Raw genomic sequence first — 16429 nt, forward strand, 5'->3', positions numbered from 1 at the left:
TATCTTAACCAAACTAACCCACAGAAAGAGAGAGAGAGCAGAGTTTTGTGTGACAGTATGGCTGCTCCTCTGAGCCCCAGTGGGGCCACGTGAAGGACTGCCTCTAACTAGAAGATCTCCCCAATGAAGGGCCCTCTTCCTGCCTCCTAATTCATAATTATTTCAAGTGATCCTCAGGCCTGAGGTCATTTAAGTAATTACTGAGCCGATTAGATACTTAAAGGGCATTTAAGTATCTAACATGCCACAAACCCAAGGGGAGTGTTTGGTTGGACGAACATGGGTTAGCCTACATAGCAGTGCTGACGAGGCATCTCAACACCTTTAGGGTTCTTAACAATACACTGATTTTGTATTAAATCATTTATATATATATTTATTTAGATACTGTTTTTTTCCAGTCCCAAATGTATCTTGTGTCCCCTGACTATACATCATGGGGACTTTTCATTTACTTGTTTTATTTATTATTGACCAATTTTTTGTATACTGCAATACAAATATTTTCTGTTCCCTAATCCAGAATCCTGTTCACATTTTTAGATTGCAATTAGATTTTTTTTTTTTTTACTTTGTTTGAGATATTTTCCTTATGATAACGTTTTACTGCTCTCCACACTGTACAGTAGGGGAATTTAGGTTTTACTTTCTGTTTGGGGACATTTGGTCAACACAATATAGGTACAAACCTGACCCTACACACAAAAATAAAAATGTTCACCCTGCGTTTCCTGCTCCTTCTCACTCTCATTAAGTGTGTGTTCTTGTGCCTCTTGAGAAGCGCAGGCAATCTTTACAGCTGAGACATTGTAAACTGAGCAGAAAATAGACATTGACATATTTGTAAAAATCTTCTTGATCGCTGACTGAGCAGGCAGACGAGCCCGTTCGGTTCAGACTCATCTGATGAACCATCATTGGAGTGATCAGGTCATGATCACACAGTATGTATGCCCATGCCTGTATAAATCTCTCGTCAGTATCGAACAGCCTCTTTGCTTATGTCCTGTGCATCAGATATGATAATTGTGCCTGTTTCTGTCTGACTGTGATCCCTTGCCGCTTTCATGATGTCTTCTCGATTTAGAATTGTTTTGAGAATAACTTAAATTCCAGTTCAATTTCTGAATTTGATTTCAGGTTAAATTGCAATTTAATGCAGAATTGCAATTTGAATGTAAGGGAATAGAATAAAATGAATCGAAATTCATCTAACAATTTTTTAACTAGAAAAACAACGTTTTTGAATGTTGCCTTTAATCCTTGTTTACATTTTTTGGGGAAAAGGCCTTGAAGTTCGAAGGTTTAAATAGATTGATAGTTGAATGGATGGATGGAAGGATGGATGGAGGGAGGGATGGATGTGAATTGCAATTCATTAAAAAAAATCCACTTGTCATTCCATTCAAATCAAGTTTACTTTTAAATTTTGCCCAATCCTGGTCTTCTCTCCACTCTCCTAAGGAAGATTCTGCCATCCTTCTACTATTAATTGATCGTGACTTTAGCTCACTAAGTTCAGTCCCTTTAGAGGGTGTATTTATCTGAGATTGTATGCATGAAGCATATAGCTTAAAATATTAAGAAGCTGGTAAATAGCCTGTAAGGGGTGTTTTTTCTCTCTAGACCATGGTTCAGGACCTGTCACTGAGAGCGCATCATGCAATTCTTGCTCCCCGGCAAACTCTGAACCTCCCAACCGCGTGCACACTAGTGAAGCCTTTTAATTATCTCCTGATTACCTGTTATATCACCTTAGCTAATGGAGAGCGCACCCCAGGGGAGACATCCAATCAAACTCTCATCACACACAATGGGCTTCTTCAGACGAGAGAAGTATTTTAGTCATCTGAGAGATTAGCGCTGGAAATATCCATCTATTTATTCATTCATATACCAAATTACAGACCCCCCTCCTGTCTGCGCTCATCGAGCCCTTTTACTCTCTGATTGATCAGAGTGATAAGGATACATCGTCTGCCCAAAGCAATAGAGATCTCGCTAGAGACCGGCCTATAGATGGGTAATTTTGAATGTAAATGGACGTCTGGGCAAGCAAGGTTGTTGTACTGCTATTTATCAGAGAGGCTTGAACCTGACTGGACTCAAACTTTAGCTTTTGGATATCCATGTGTGTTATGTTCATCTGGTTATGGTTTTCTGTGTCTGCATGCAGGGAGAAACTGCTCTGATGTTTTTTTTTTCTTTGCTCCCTCAGTCATCTTAAAGGAGCATTAAATCTGCTTTGCACTCGTCTTTTTTTGGAGGAGTAAGAAGTAGGAGCGACACAGATTGACCTGAATACGTTCCAGAGAAGAGGTTGGCATGAAAACACCATTGCTGAACTGCAAGGAGGTGGGAATGAGGACGATGCAAGTGTTACATAAACAGACTTGCTTATAGATACCAACTGTATTCACTGTAAAATACTGCCAGAAATGAATAGTAGCTTACAGCTTAGAATTTTATCTTAAGGTCAAAGCATGCTAGATACATTTTCTATCATAACAAATGACTGTAAAAACAAAACTTTGTGCTGCATTGTGGTATTATTGTGCAAAGAGTTGCATCTCAACATTATAATGATCAGTGTTTCCTTTAATTGGGACCTTAGACTTTTATATACTTTTAATTCTAGTGTTTAAGTGTTACAGAACACAACTGGGTCACTTTATTACATGGGGAAAATAATCTAAGCTTGACTCTTACGTTTGATCATAACTTGCAATCTACCTTGTGACAATATTGTACATATGGTATATAAATTATATAATCTTTAAATTATTAGAGGTGGGATTTTTGCAATGCTAGTGTGGCAAACTGAGTGATTGTTATTGTTCTTACATTTTAGTATGTGTTATCAACAAGGCATGTACAGATATCAAATAAAAATCACAATATCAACCAACATGATTTTATATTTAAAGAATGCTGTCTCATTTCAATGCATCCTCTGGAGATTACAATTGTCAGATGCATATGTCATTGAGGCTGCCTCATTTCAGAAAAGTATCCATTACATTCCACAAGTAAGAAATAAATTACAATCATTTACATCTCATGAGGAATAAATTTTATAATGGTTACTTTTAAATGAGACAACCTCAATGACAGCCAACAAATGTGACCTCCAAGGGCACAGTATTTGAAATGAGAAAAGTCTTTAATTGTGAGTCATTGAATCATTTACTTAAGTGATTCGTTCAAAAACGCAGATTCATCCAGGAACACTACTGTTTGTTGCTCGAGGACGTACAACATTTGATCCTACTTTGATTTTGTTTGATGTAGCAAAAACAGGCAAACTCAATAGCAATGTTGTATGTAAAATGTTAGTTACTCAGTATTTACTTCTTGATTATTGAACTGTTATGAAAGCAATATCATATTCTAAATATTGCTGTTTGTCTGAATACCTGCAGTAACGTATTGTGCTATATTTTGGTATTGTGGAATAATTATACCATCCTTTACTGTCTTTACAGTATACCGTACCTGCAGGATACTGTAAATTCCTCCCGGAAATGTAAAACATTCTCATAAGTGTAAATGACATTCCTTAAAAGCTCTTGATTAATTAATGTGTGCATTAAACCATCACTTTCAAATTACACTAAGAGTAAGCAGTTGCCTCTTAGCCCCATATAAATACACTTCTCTTCTCCCTGAGAGTCTGCTCTGCCCAAGGCACCTTATCCCATCTGTCTTGGAGCATCACAACTCCAGCAGGCTTCAGATGCTGATGCCCGCCTGCCCCTAACACCATGCCCTAAGGCTGCAGATCTGTAGCCCCACCCCCTACGGAGGTGTAGATGAATGACTGATGGATTTGACACCTCAGATGAACTCCGACTGCTCATCCCCCTTGGTGTCCCACCTCGGGGGCCTCTGTAGGGCAGAACCCAACCTGACCAGGTCCACCCCACATTTCTGTCAGCAAAAAATCTCCTTTTCCTTGGTACCAGCTCTCACTTTGGGAGCGGTGACTGGCAGCGTGGTAATGAAAGCACAAATAAAGCAGCATGCTGAGATGATAGAAGCGTCCCCAGCACTCCAGACTCGCCTCAAATGGGAGCCGCGCTAGAAAGAAGATATGAGGGGAGGAGGGGAGAATGGGGAAAAAGGGAGAGAGAGAGAGAGAGAAGCCCTGGAGTGGAGCCAAGTTCCCAAGGTAGTGTACAAGTATCTTTAGAAGCCGGCGTCTTGTTAGCTAATACATTACACCAATCACGGCAAGCTATCTTAAGCTACAATTAATCTGCACCCTGGCACGCACTGATAGGACAGCAACATGCTGTTTCTTAATTAAAAGCAAACGGATTAAAAATGATTAATAACGGTATTAAATATTCTCATGGACTACAAGCATGGGGAATCTGCCTTTCTTATACGGGCTTAAAACGAAGAAGTCATTAACGCTCTCACAATCTTCATAAGCCAGAGCTTTACTTTGTTTGGGATCAAAAGTTGCTTACCTCATGCATATGCATTTCTCTATCACAGCGAGTCAAAAAGGCATCGGTGTGGCGTTTGGTGGCTGTGGAACTTGTTGACTTTTGATGTGGACATTTTTTTTTTTGCATTTCTTCTATAACCCGTCTGCTTCATTAACCTGCTCCTCACCAGGTGCCCCGTGCGCCAGCGGGAGGCGCGGGAGGGATGTGTGTATCTGTGCGTGTCTGCGTTGTCACACGTTCACATACGTGTCTGTGTGTTGGTGTGTGTCAGCGAATGTTGCCGTACACAAAGATGTAGCGTTCTGCAGATTGGGTTTAATAAAATGACACAGACATCAAGCATATACTGTGTATCAGTGATAGGCTTTCAAAAATGTGTTTAATGAAATTGGACCACTGAAAATGGGCTTTGAAAAAAATATAATAACTGCAAACTGAATATTAATAAATTCTTATGACTCATAGGAAATCCACAAAATAATGAAAATGTAATGATTTCACACTTTTTGCACCCTTTCACTGCTGGGCTGTGGTAGTTAAAAATCCCAAACCGGGTCTGATACACCTTTCAGTTTGTATGTGACTAGTTTGAGGTCTGAGAGATCCCACATCGCTTTTAAGAACTTGAAAAATTTACTATTGATACTTGATGTTTCTTAATTGTATGAGAAATGACTATAAACCAATTTTTTTCTTGATAGCACGACAACGATTCATAAATTTAACATTTAAAAATGTTACATCATGTTTGAAAAATCTGAAGTGTGAATTTGAAAAAAATGCTGAACACACTGGAAGTACAGTCCCAGTGGTTATTATTAAATACAATAAATCGATATTTTAATTTGTGAGTCCAAACCAGTATTGTTATAGTTATAGTTTTTATTTGATAGTTTTATGTTGTTTTATTTTACTAAATTGATCTTTTGATCACTTAATGTTTGTTAGTTTTAGCTTATTTTTCAAATTTCTTATTTTAGTTTTACATTTAGTTTTTTTATGGCTGCCAAAGTTAATATGCTAACTAGTACTATTTAAAGGTGTTTAACAGAATTGCATTTCTTAGCACAGTCTAATATTATTACTATTTAGTGGAATTATCATGTTTATTTCATGTTTAATGCAGGCGGGTTGTAAAGATTTTAAGTAGCCTATTATAATATATACCATATATCTGAAAAAAAAAAACACTAAAACTAATTTGTGGCCATTGTTATTTATTTATTATTTTTTTATGGTTTTGCAGTAAAAAAAAATAATTTAGTTTGTTTTTCACAGTTATTTTATCTGCATACTAGATTTTGTTTTTATTTTGAAGTCAAAGGAACATTAAGATATGGGCAAAATATTAGTTTGTTTTTGTTTTCTGTGACCCCAAGAAAATTGATTTCTACAGAACATGAGGGCTTATGTGTTTTGATCCGTTTGATTGTAAGCAAGTAAGCACATGAGTGTTTGTTTGTTTCTGTGGATGTCAGTGTATGTGGGTGCGTATGTAGACATGCAAATCACAGCCCCCCCCGGTGCGGTTGTATGAGACGGCTGATTGGGGAAAGGACCGAGGAATTATGAACAAGGTGATTTTATTGTCATCTCTGTACCGGGAGTTATTTTCACTTGGGTGCCAAATAGAAACAGGTAGCAGACGGTCATGACAGAATTCTGTTTAGAAACCAATTACCCGAGTGCTTTTCAAATTGATTTCATTTTGTGTCACCCGTGTGCTGCGGCGGCCGTCCGTTCCAGCCTCTCTTTCCCTCTTGGTGTCCCTCAGGATTCCTCATCTAAGCAGCTGCGTTCCTATCAGCCGCAATTTAGTTTGTAAGGAAAGTAAAGGTGAGAAAAAGAAAAAAGAGGAGGCGATGAATTATAAGGAAGTTTGAAATCATAAAGGAGGGGGGCGGGGAGAGAAGGAGGCGTTCATGCGTTCACTCCTTCACAGCTTGTTCTCTCTTCAATGCCAGTCATCAATCATCTGTAGATTAATGATGGACACACAGGGGGAGGGGGGGTGGGCTGCGGCTGAGAGGCGTGTTCAGACGTGTGTGTGAATGTGTGTGTGAGGAGACAGAGGGGTTCTTAATGAAAGCAGTTTCATGCGTGGCCTGGCTGGAGCTGAAGGGTAGCATGCCCAAGCATGTCCAGTGTGGATCTGGAGAAAACATTTCAGGTCCAGTAAGGATGGAGTTTTGGAGATATTGCTGTCTATGTGAATTCAATCTAATTTCTAACTTTCACTTTGCATCTCACACATTGATCAAAGATGTAACAACTTTTTTTGATGCTCAGGTGTTAGGAAGAACTTCAGGTCAGGAGTTGGTAGAGACTCTCTTAATTTATTCTCATGGAACTAGTAAGGCCTGTTCACACTAGAACGATAACTATGAATATAATTATAATGATAGCTATATTAGCATCCACACCAATGCACAATATCATTCTGTTTATTATAAACACAGGGTTGTAGTTTTATCATCTGCCTCTTTAAAAGGATAGTTTACCCTTGTGCAAGTTTCAAAAATAACAATTCTGTCATTAATTCCTTACCCTTATGTCGTTCCAAACCCGTAAGACTTTCATTAATTTGCGGAACACAAATTAAGATCTTTTTGATGAAATCTGAGGGCTTTCTGTACTTTCCATAGACAGCCACTCAACTACCAGTTTGACGCTTCAAAAAGTTCATAAAGAGATTTTAAAACCAATCAAAATGTATTGATCTGTTTAGTCCAAATTTTCTGAAGAGACTTGGTCACTTTATGTGATGGACAGATTAAATTTAGGCTTTTATTCACATTTAAACACTGATCAGATATTAACAGAAGCTCAACGGAATCTGCTTGACGCAAGAACAAACCTTTTGCGGAAGCTCAATTGTGCTGCGTAACACAAGAATGAACCACACTGGTTCTCACACGTCAAGCAAACATGCTCGACCTTCCATTTACCACAAATGATGTGTGAGCTGATGAATGTTTTTATGTGAATAAAAGCCTAAATTCAATCTGTTCATCATATAAAGCGATTGTGTCTCTTCAGAAATGTGGTGCTCAGTTCATAAGGATTAGTTTTACGATCTCTTTATGAAATATTTGAAGTATCAAAGTGGTATAGTTGCGTAGCTGTCTATGGAGAGTACAGAAAGCTCTCAGATTTCATCAAAAAGATCTTCATTTGTGTTCCGAAGATGAACAAAAGTAGCTGAAAGCTACTGAAAAATATTTTCATGTTATGTAACTGTTATGTCAGTTTCTCAACTACCTTCTGAGGGTATTACATTTATGCATTTGGCAGATGCTTTTATCCAAAGAATTTCACTGCATTGAAGGTAAACAAGCGCCATGCTCTACTGTTTGTGCTTCAGAAAAACATGCAGAAAAAGTGTTTTTCCACACTTCATTTTAAAATGTTTTTAAAAAAATTACAATCTGTTACAATAGTTAAAATAATATAATATTCACAGTTTCTGAATTAAAAAACAAACAAACAATTAAATACAATTTTGATTGTCGTATTGTGGCGAGAGGGGCGTGGTAAAGCAGAGTCTGCAACGGTAGAGCGAGCACGGAGATGAGCGCTGAGAAGTAGGTCAAGTGCATGATGACTAGCACCTGTCTCTAATTCCAGTAACTCGCAGAGAGACGGAATGTAAGTGGGCCGCAGACCTGGGATGATTTGATTTACCGTTTTGTTGTGAAGTGTGCTGAAGTTCCTGTATATGATTTCTGGAGAGAGAAATAAAGAGCTGAAAGTAACTCGCTGACCTGACTTCCTTGTCCTTTTATTTTGAACCTGCTTACAGTGGTGCCCGAAACCCGCGACGTAGAGTTGGCACGCTGCCATGCAACCCGCACAACCAACGCCACTTCCGGAGCTGGTCAAGTCACTTGCCGGTCTTCACCAAACACAACACCAAGTGCTCATGGACTTCAGACTGGAACAGGAGGGTCGTTTCCGTCTGTTGGTCCAGGCACAGGAGGGGGACCGGCGGGTTATTCTGAGCTTGCTTGGCCTGGAGGTCGGCCCAGACGCAGTCTCCACCATCTTACACGGCGCTGATAAACACAGAGCTTCGACTTCAAGGAAAAGTGATCAACCTGGTTGTGCTGGAGCAGTTCATCGTACGACTGCAGTGCTGGATGGCCGAGTGGGTCCAGTGCCACCACCCGACGTAGCTGAAACTGGCCATCCTGCTGGCCCCTAGCCCCTTCCTAATGTCTCTCTCTCCAGCCCTGTGGCCCCGACCTGGGACACGAAGTGGTGGAGGGTGCCGGAGCTTCCGCATCATTTCCACTTCTCCCCTCTCTCTGTCAGTCTCTTGGCCATCTTTCTACTGCCGGTACAGCGGGAAGGCCTGGGCTGGTCTGCTGAAGATCCGAGTACCCAGGTCATTTCCAGGACAGGTGCCCAGTCATGGAGATGGAAACTTTGATCCGGGTCCCCGACTCCCCGGGGGCTGCCCTCGATCAAGCCTGGCAGGACCAAATACCTCTGAGTATTAAGGAGGGTACATAATCAGGCTTTGGTGGATTCAGGCTATAACCAAACCTCCAAAGCATGATGCAACAAGGGGCATTGGATATGAGCCGCTAGTTTAAAGGGTGGTGTGTGCATGTTGATGTGGTGGATTATCCTTTAGCTACCTGCCACCACCCCTGGGACCGTTTCGATATGGGACAAGAACACATCTGCAAAATCTGTTTGCAACTTGGCTACATCGGTGAGCTGCGCTGGAGAGGTGATCTCCCTCGGGTACCAGAGCGAGCGGATTGACTGGGATAGCGGCTCTGAGATCATTCTCTACCAAAACGGCCGTCACTATCTCAACCGGTGTCACCTCATTCCAGCGTTTTAGGAGGTTGAGGTGATAAAGTTGACATGCATCTCCCCTGTATGTTCGCCGTACCTCATAATCCGGATGTACCCAAAACAGAAGGCTCAATCCGATTCTGTGTAGATTATAGGAAGGTGAATGCTGTTTATCCAACGCCTCGAGTTGACGAGCTGCTTGTTCGGTTAGGTTCGGCTCACTTTTATTCGACACTGGATTTGAAAAAAAGGTTATTTACTGATCCCCTTATCACCTATATCCAAAGAAAATTCACAATGCAGTTTGGATTACACCAATTTATTACTCTTCTGTTCAGGTTATTTGGGGCTCCCGCTACCTTCCAGCGTCTCATGGACAAAATCCTCTGGCCACATTCCAAGTTTTAATATTAAAGGTTTACTTTTTTTTACCAGATTCATTTGTTGTTGTTTATGTCGTGATTTTTAGTTAATTGTATTGAATCCAATTTAGTTTGACAACCAAATAACAATCATACCCATTTTTAAAGTAATTCAAGATTTAAAAGTTTAGTGAAAAAGTAAAAAAAATTAAAATGGTTATCAACTTATTCTTTTATCATCATCATGTTTTTCCAAACAGTTGGAAAAACTGTGGAACTTTTCTTCTGTGGAAACCTTTCTTCTGTGGAAAAAAAAAGCTTTTCGACCCTTAAAATGGATACAAGGCACAATAAGTTATCATAAAAGTCCACATGAGTGATTCACAACTGTATTTTCTAAGTATTCTATGGGGATGGCTAGTGCCTACGTCATCGTAGCCAAATACGTCACTTCCGTGTCCAAACCGAATTGGGCTAGAATGGTGCAGTGCTGTGTCCCAAGTTGTAACAACAGAAATGATGTCAATAAAACGATTAGTTACTACCGCTTTCCTTTGGATGACAACGAGAAGAGGAGATGGCTTAAACTGATACGGTAAGCTGGATATCTAACCATGAAAAATACATTTAAGTGCGGGCTAGCGCCAGTATTTGCGCTAAACGTTAGCCGAGATAACGTTACCTGTTGCTGTTAACGATGGAGTGGGGCCACATAAAATAATCGAGATTAAAGTCATTATTTACGGGAATAAAGTTGCCATTTACTAGTTTAATGTGACTGAGTTTAAAGTCGTTATTTATGAGAATCAACTAGCTAGTTATTTATGAAAAGTCATATTGTAAGATATTAAACTTTTTTACAAAAAACAAACATTTTACAAGAATGAACGAGATTAATTACGAGATATACGTAATATTTTACAGAATTAAGTCGTTTACAAGTCCTTTTTTTAGATTTACGTGACAATTTACCAGAATAAAGTCAGTATTTACATTTTTGAGAATGAAGCCATTAACAATATAAAAGTCACTATTTATGTATATACAGTTGCCAAATTGTGTTGCTTTTGTGGAACAGGGGTGAGAGGGACAAGGGTTCTGCACTGGCAGAACCTACTTCTTTTTGTTTATCGCCACAGAGTTCTTTATGTAATGTTTTTTTCTTTTATCCAGGCGTAAAGATTTCACACCTAACTACAACTCAAGGGTCTGTGGATGGCATTTTCCACATGGCAAAGCAGCGGGGCCCACACGGTTTGCCTGGAATGAGGGAAAGGCTTTTCCTCACATCAGCCAGCCGACCAAACGGCAAAAGAAAATGCTCCCGGCGACTGTAGAGGACGAAGGAGGAGCTGAACCAGGCCCAAGTCACCTTGACACTGCTCAGAAGACCCCAAGTAGTTCAAGTGTTTTGGTGCTTGAAATTGAGAATAAGATGCTCAGAAAAGAAAATGACAAACTGAAGAAAGAATTGGAGAAACAAAAACAAACATTTTCATTTAGTCAAATATCCTCCCACCCAGACATAGTCAACTATTACACTGGCTTGCCAGATGCTGCCACAGTCTTATTTTTGGAGACCCTTCTTTCCAAATTTGATCTCCAGTATCACTTTGATTGGAACGTCCAAAAAATGCCCTTAATCGATCAGCTGCTCTTGACTTTGATGAAACTCCGACTGAATTGTGGTCTTGTTGACCTTTCTGTGAGGTTTAACTGCTGCCGGGCCACAGTCACCAACATCTTTATCACCATCTCCAGTGCCCTGTATGACATTTTGTATGTCGGCATGATGGAAAACAAAATTCCTTCCAGATTCAAGAACCAAACCTCCCTGCCACATTGCTTCCAACCATTTCCCAATTGTCGGATTGTGCTCGACTGTACTGAAGTACCTGTGTCCAACACAGAAAGTTTGGACACCCAAAGTCATCTGTACAGTCATTACAAAGGAGGTACCACGCTTAAGGCTCTGATTGGTGTGGCACCTAATGGATTCATTACCTTCGCCAGTGACCTGTATGGTGGAAGCACATCGGACAAAGCAATAACAGCAGACTGCGGAGTACTTCAACAGCTAGAAGCAGGTGACATGGTGATGGCTGACAAGGGCTTCACTATTCGTGACATTTTACCTGCAGGTGTTTCACTGAACATCCCAACATTCCTTGTCAACGGACAGTTCACAATGGAGGAAATCAACCACAACAGACTTATTGCCAGTGCAAGAGTTCATGTGGAGCGTTCTATTCAGCGCCTGAAAACATTTCACATTTTGTCATACATTCCGTACCAGTATAAAAAGCATGCAAACAAGATACTGAAAGTGTGTGTTTCTCTCACAAATTTACAGACACCCATCCTCCGTGAAATAGCATGAATTTCCTCTCACTGTTTGCCACAATGCCATCATCAGCATTGAATTTTTCTTTAACTGTATTCCATATGAACTGTATCAATGTTGTTTTTTACTTGCTAATCAATTTTCCTAAACTCACATGTTAAATGTTATATTTTTTTAAAGGTTTGTTATACATATTATCAACACAACTGTGTTTGATCCTCCATAAGCTGAATGAATAATTTTGTTCCGTTTGACAGCCTGGATGCAACTGAAGCTGAACAAGACAATTAAAAAGTCTTCACACTGATTATGTTGCTCCCACTCAATTTATTTGAACTGCATGTTACTGCTTTTCTTTTTCTTTTTTAGAATAAATAAAACAACAAAACACACAAACATCATTTTAACTGGTACAAATGCACAGATATTGATATATACAAATTGGGAGAGGCTACAACATTCAAACTGAAAATAATGCTTTAGAACTAGGAATGTCAAGATTAACTGATTTTTACAATAACCGCGGTCCATAAATCCACTCAAACGCATGAAGTCAATGGCAGGTTCATAAGTTAAATGTGAAAATCTTATTTTCATAGCGGCCAAAGGAAGAGTTTAAAAAAAAAAGGATCATGTGCAGCCGCGTTTGTCACGTAAAAATGGACATGAACCGTGTAAGCACATGGAAAGACATAGATCTTTCAAAAACATCCACATAAATCTGCTTTCTTATAGCTAGCTAGGTAGGTATAGGTATTGCTAATAATGATAATAATAATAATAATAATAATGATATTCTACTGCCTATTTATAAGTTTACTTTTTATTATATTACTTTTTTATATATATTTGAATCCTGACATCCCTATTTAGAACATGTAAACAAATGCAGGGTTAATCATTTAATATCGGAGAGAATATGGGGCAGGAAAATGTCCTTATAAAATATTTCTAAAACACTAATGTTGTTTGCCCAAGCTGGATCTTTATGGATGAACAGAATTACAACATCCAGCGGAGTCCATACCACCAGGTGGCATGTGCCAGCTCCCGTAAGGTACAGGTTGCCCTGAATTTGATGCCAGTAGTTGTGAGTCGGCTTCATTTTCAGTAGGCCAGTAACTTCATCCAGTTTGAGATAAAAGTCCTTTGCCTCTGCTGCCTGAATTATGGTCTTGTTTCTGGCTGCATAAGGACATTTCACCTCAATGATGCAGTCAGCAGATACTGTCCCATCTGGAGAGCCACCAAGCAGGCCACTGTCAGAGAGAAACACTCCGCTCTCCTGGATGGTCACACCAGTGCGCTTCATGTACTCTTCTTTAGCCTTTGGCTCATGAACGATTCCCCAATCACAAGCCTGGGGGTTGAAAGGGAATTTCATACACAATGGCATCACAAGGTGCTTTATAAAGGGAGAGAAGGAAAGAAATATCAGCCCAACCCTTGTAGTACAATCTTTGTTTACACTTGTTTGATTTAAAAATTACCCTAGGGTCTCTATGTGGGTTTTTTCTGCCACCAAAGGGTGATATGTAGAACTAATTGACAATAACCTTCACTGTATTTGAGAGTAAAAACATTTTTGGTGAAGAAACTTAATTGTACATAAATTTTGAATATGTGATAAAAAATAATGTAAACGGTCTAAAATACACTGTGGGCAAATTTACAACCCTTTCAAACCTAGTTTTGGCTGTTTAAAAGCCACAACCATTACAGCTGAAAAAACCTCTGATAAAAAAATTTGATCAACCTTTTTTCCCCAAACACTATTCATCAAGCTCAGACCTGATCAAAACAATTATTTTTTTGTTTTTAAATAATGGATTTTAACCTTGTGAATGCCTTTCATATGTGATTTCACTGCAGTGTCATGGTTGAATGAAAAATTGTGGTTATAATGGGAGTTGCTGGGGAGTATTACTTAAAATTTGATGCTGCAGAAAAAGTAATGTGCCAAAGCAGATGTTTTCACAAGTCTTTGGAAGATCCAGGAGTGTGATAGCATATAACAAATATAACTAAAGGATATGTTTTATTACAGTACCCAAGGGTTAAAAGAACTTTGTGTCCATCACTTACATGAGCTCCTTGCTTGAAGTTGTAATGACCAAGCAGCGTTTTGAATAATGAAGGAGGGTAAGAGTTCCTCTTCACTGCCGCCAACACAAGACCAAAGTTGCTGGCTGTAACTCTCTTCTTGCGATATGCCATCCTGTTATAAAGAAACACACAACAGTTAACCTCACAGTCACTAATGACTTTTAGTACACATGAAATCAATCGATCCTTGTATGTATTATTACCATAAGTCATTCTGAGTTTGCCCAACTGTGGCCCTCTCGATGGCTTCCTTTTGTTGTGGGCTCACAGCAAGGGATGAAAGGAGATGTTGAGCTTTGTCCTCACAATACCCGGAGTTGGCCAATATCCCATCAAAAGTTTTGACGTGATGGCAGGGGTCAAAAGTCTGTCCCAACAAATATCATTGAATCAGAATAACAACAATTAGATCCCTTCATGTCAACATTGTTCACAGACATACATATATTGAGTTGCCTTGTGTACGAAATGCGCGGTTTGAATAAAGTTAAAATTAAAGTCTGAACAGGTTTATGTCTGATTTGCAATTTAAATCTGTGGATATGTCAAACTAAATTTACCATCTTACTAGGGATATCGTCAATCTTTGTAACTGATTTAATGTTGTGTACATGTGAAGTTTCTGATAAAGCAGGACATGAAACAACAAAACACAAGTCAAACCTGAGGCAGTGCAGGAGGTTCTGGAGCTAATATCCAACCCAGACCTGTAAAACGGTCAAGCTGTGCCAGAGATGACGATGCCCATTCTCTGTCCTCCGGGGTGACAGGGCGTTTAATTCCAGCTGAAAAAATAGCATAAAGGATATGATGGTAACTGCTATCTAACCCAGGCTTAGATTTTACTATGAAAAGAAAACATATGGTCATTGTTTTTCCAATGATAACAAAACAGAAAGCATGACAGATATTTCCAAGTTACTCGAAGAACTAACCTTGTGATGTGGAAGGTGCAATCACAGACACTTTCTTGGCCGTGATTTGCTCTGTTTTGGGTGTCGTGGGCCTCTTCCACATACACTCGACATCCGTGCGGGTGAAGTTCTTCTCAGCCCAAATGAGGAGGGCTGCAACATGGTGGCACTTGGACCTCCCGATGGCACAAGAGCAAGAACTTGCCTTCACTTCCTGTCCCTCAACGTGTACCTGAGTGAAATCAACTTTGCTAACCCTCACAAAAAACTCTTAACAATGCTAAGAGGCAAAGCTTTGTAGTGCACTCTGTAAGCCTGCACTGCTAACTTTTTTTTATTATAGTATGTTTATTTTTTTATTGTTTATACTTTTTGCCCCCTGAAGTCTGGTAGTCACTGTATAAGATACCTCCTATATTTACTATTTAATTGTTCGTTTCCTGTCTATTCTGCACACCCTGAGTGTTTTCTTGAGAGCTGAATGTAACAAGTGAATTGTGAGATCAATAAAGGTTTTTCTTATCTTTGTGTTGCACTAGGTGGAGCCAACAACTAGTTAGGTAACGTTAACGTCTAATCTGTATTGGGCGAGCAATACTTTTCCAGAGTTTTAAGTTGTCAACAAACCATAGGTACTTATTCTAACATAGCTAAGTACAATAGTTAACGTTACACTTGTACAGTAAAGTTAGCTTGGTGGCCGACAGCCTTATGTTAGCGAGGTAACGGTAGCTACTAAAAACTTGTAACGTTTGAACCGTGACAAATGTACAATCTTTTTATGGTAAAGGGCGACAGCTTAATGTTTGATTAACAATTTGTTTTATGCTCATATAAAACAACAAAAGTCATAGAAATTTGTGCCATTTGACGAGTCACTCAAGAGTCGGGACCTCACCTCAACCTCGTAAACTTTACTTTTCATTGAAGCCTGTACTTTCCCTTTCAGACTTCCACCTGCCAGCACACTAACATTTACAACTCTGTTGGAGTTGTACGAGTTCAAACCCTTTTTCACGGACTTTGGGGTGTCCGCAAAATACGATGTCACCGTAAAAAAAGTGACCGGTTCCTTAGCTACTGCCATTGTGTTTACATTAGACGCAGCGGCTTGGACACGGAAGTGATGTCGTGACGTCACACTAGCCATCCCTATAGCCATATGATAGCTTTATCTGAGGAACAGACATACTGTAAATGTATGTCAACATGAGGGAAAGTAAATGATGACAATATTTGGGTGAACTGTTAATTTAACAATTACAGCTGTGTTATATAACTGATACAAATAATATAAAGCATTGCACATTGAACTTCATTATCAGTCTGACATTCATGAGTAACTTTGGCTAGCAGTGTTGAAGGAATATCATGGACTAGAAAGTTCTAACAATCTAACTTGCTCCGCTGACCAAACTGTGCAGATGGGCGAGATAG

The 16429-nt window shown here is 39.4% G+C and overlaps 2 protein-coding genes and 1 long non-coding RNA gene across 3 annotated transcripts in view; 2 read left to right on the top strand and 1 right to left on the bottom strand.

The window, feature by feature from the left end:
- LOC307167701 overlaps window positions 1-16429 on the top strand; it is a 107376-nt gene that overhangs the window by 52111 nt on the left and 38836 nt on the right. The window lies entirely within an intron of this gene.
- Window positions 10090-12280, top strand: LOC307167778 (uncharacterized protein). The gene is made up of 2 exons (XM_079887074.1): window positions 10090-10223; window positions 10802-12280. The coding sequence occupies exons 1-2, from the start codon at window positions 10108-10110 to the stop codon at window positions 12006-12008; spliced, it is 1323 nt and encodes a 440-aa protein (XP_079743200.1). The 5' UTR covers window positions 10090-10107; the 3' UTR covers window positions 12009-12280.
- LOC307167789 (uncharacterized protein) lies at window positions 12781-15051 on the bottom strand. Its single transcript, XM_079887082.1, has 4 exons — window positions 14742-15051; window positions 14282-14445; window positions 14058-14190; window positions 12781-13332 (listed from the first exon to the last, which is right to left on the bottom strand). The coding sequence occupies exons 1-4, from the start codon at window positions 14946-14948 to the stop codon at window positions 12871-12873; spliced, it is 966 nt and encodes a 321-aa protein (XP_079743208.1). The 5' UTR covers window positions 14949-15051; the 3' UTR covers window positions 12781-12870.

Source organism: Squalius cephalus (assembly GCF_949319135.1).
Source record: "Squalius cephalus genome assembly, chromosome: 11".
In the NCBI taxonomy this organism is placed as follows: Eukaryota; Metazoa; Chordata; class Actinopteri; order Cypriniformes; family Leuciscidae; genus Squalius; species Squalius cephalus.

Bases quoted from the DNA above. Each gene is read 5' to 3' on its own strand.
- LOC307167778 (XM_079887074.1), top strand. From the start codon at position 10,108: ATGGTGCAGTGCTGTGTCCCAAGTTGTAACAACAGAAATGATGTCAAT. The intron at 10,224-10,801 runs GTAAGCTGGATA...TCTTTTATCCAG, and splicing joins AGATGGCTTAAACTGATACG to GCGTAAAGATTTCACACCTA.
- LOC307167789 (XM_079887082.1), bottom strand. From the start codon at position 14,948: ATGACCATATGTTTTCTTTTCATAGTAAAATCTAAGCCTGGGTTAGAT. The intron at 14,191-14,281 runs GTAATAATACAT...TCTTTATAACAG, and splicing joins CAAACTCAGAATGACTTATG to GATGGCATATCGCAAGAAGA. The intron at 13,333-14,057 runs GTAAGTGATGGA...TTCAACCCCCAG, and splicing joins ACTTCAAGCAAGGAGCTCAT to GCTTGTGATTGGGGAATCGT.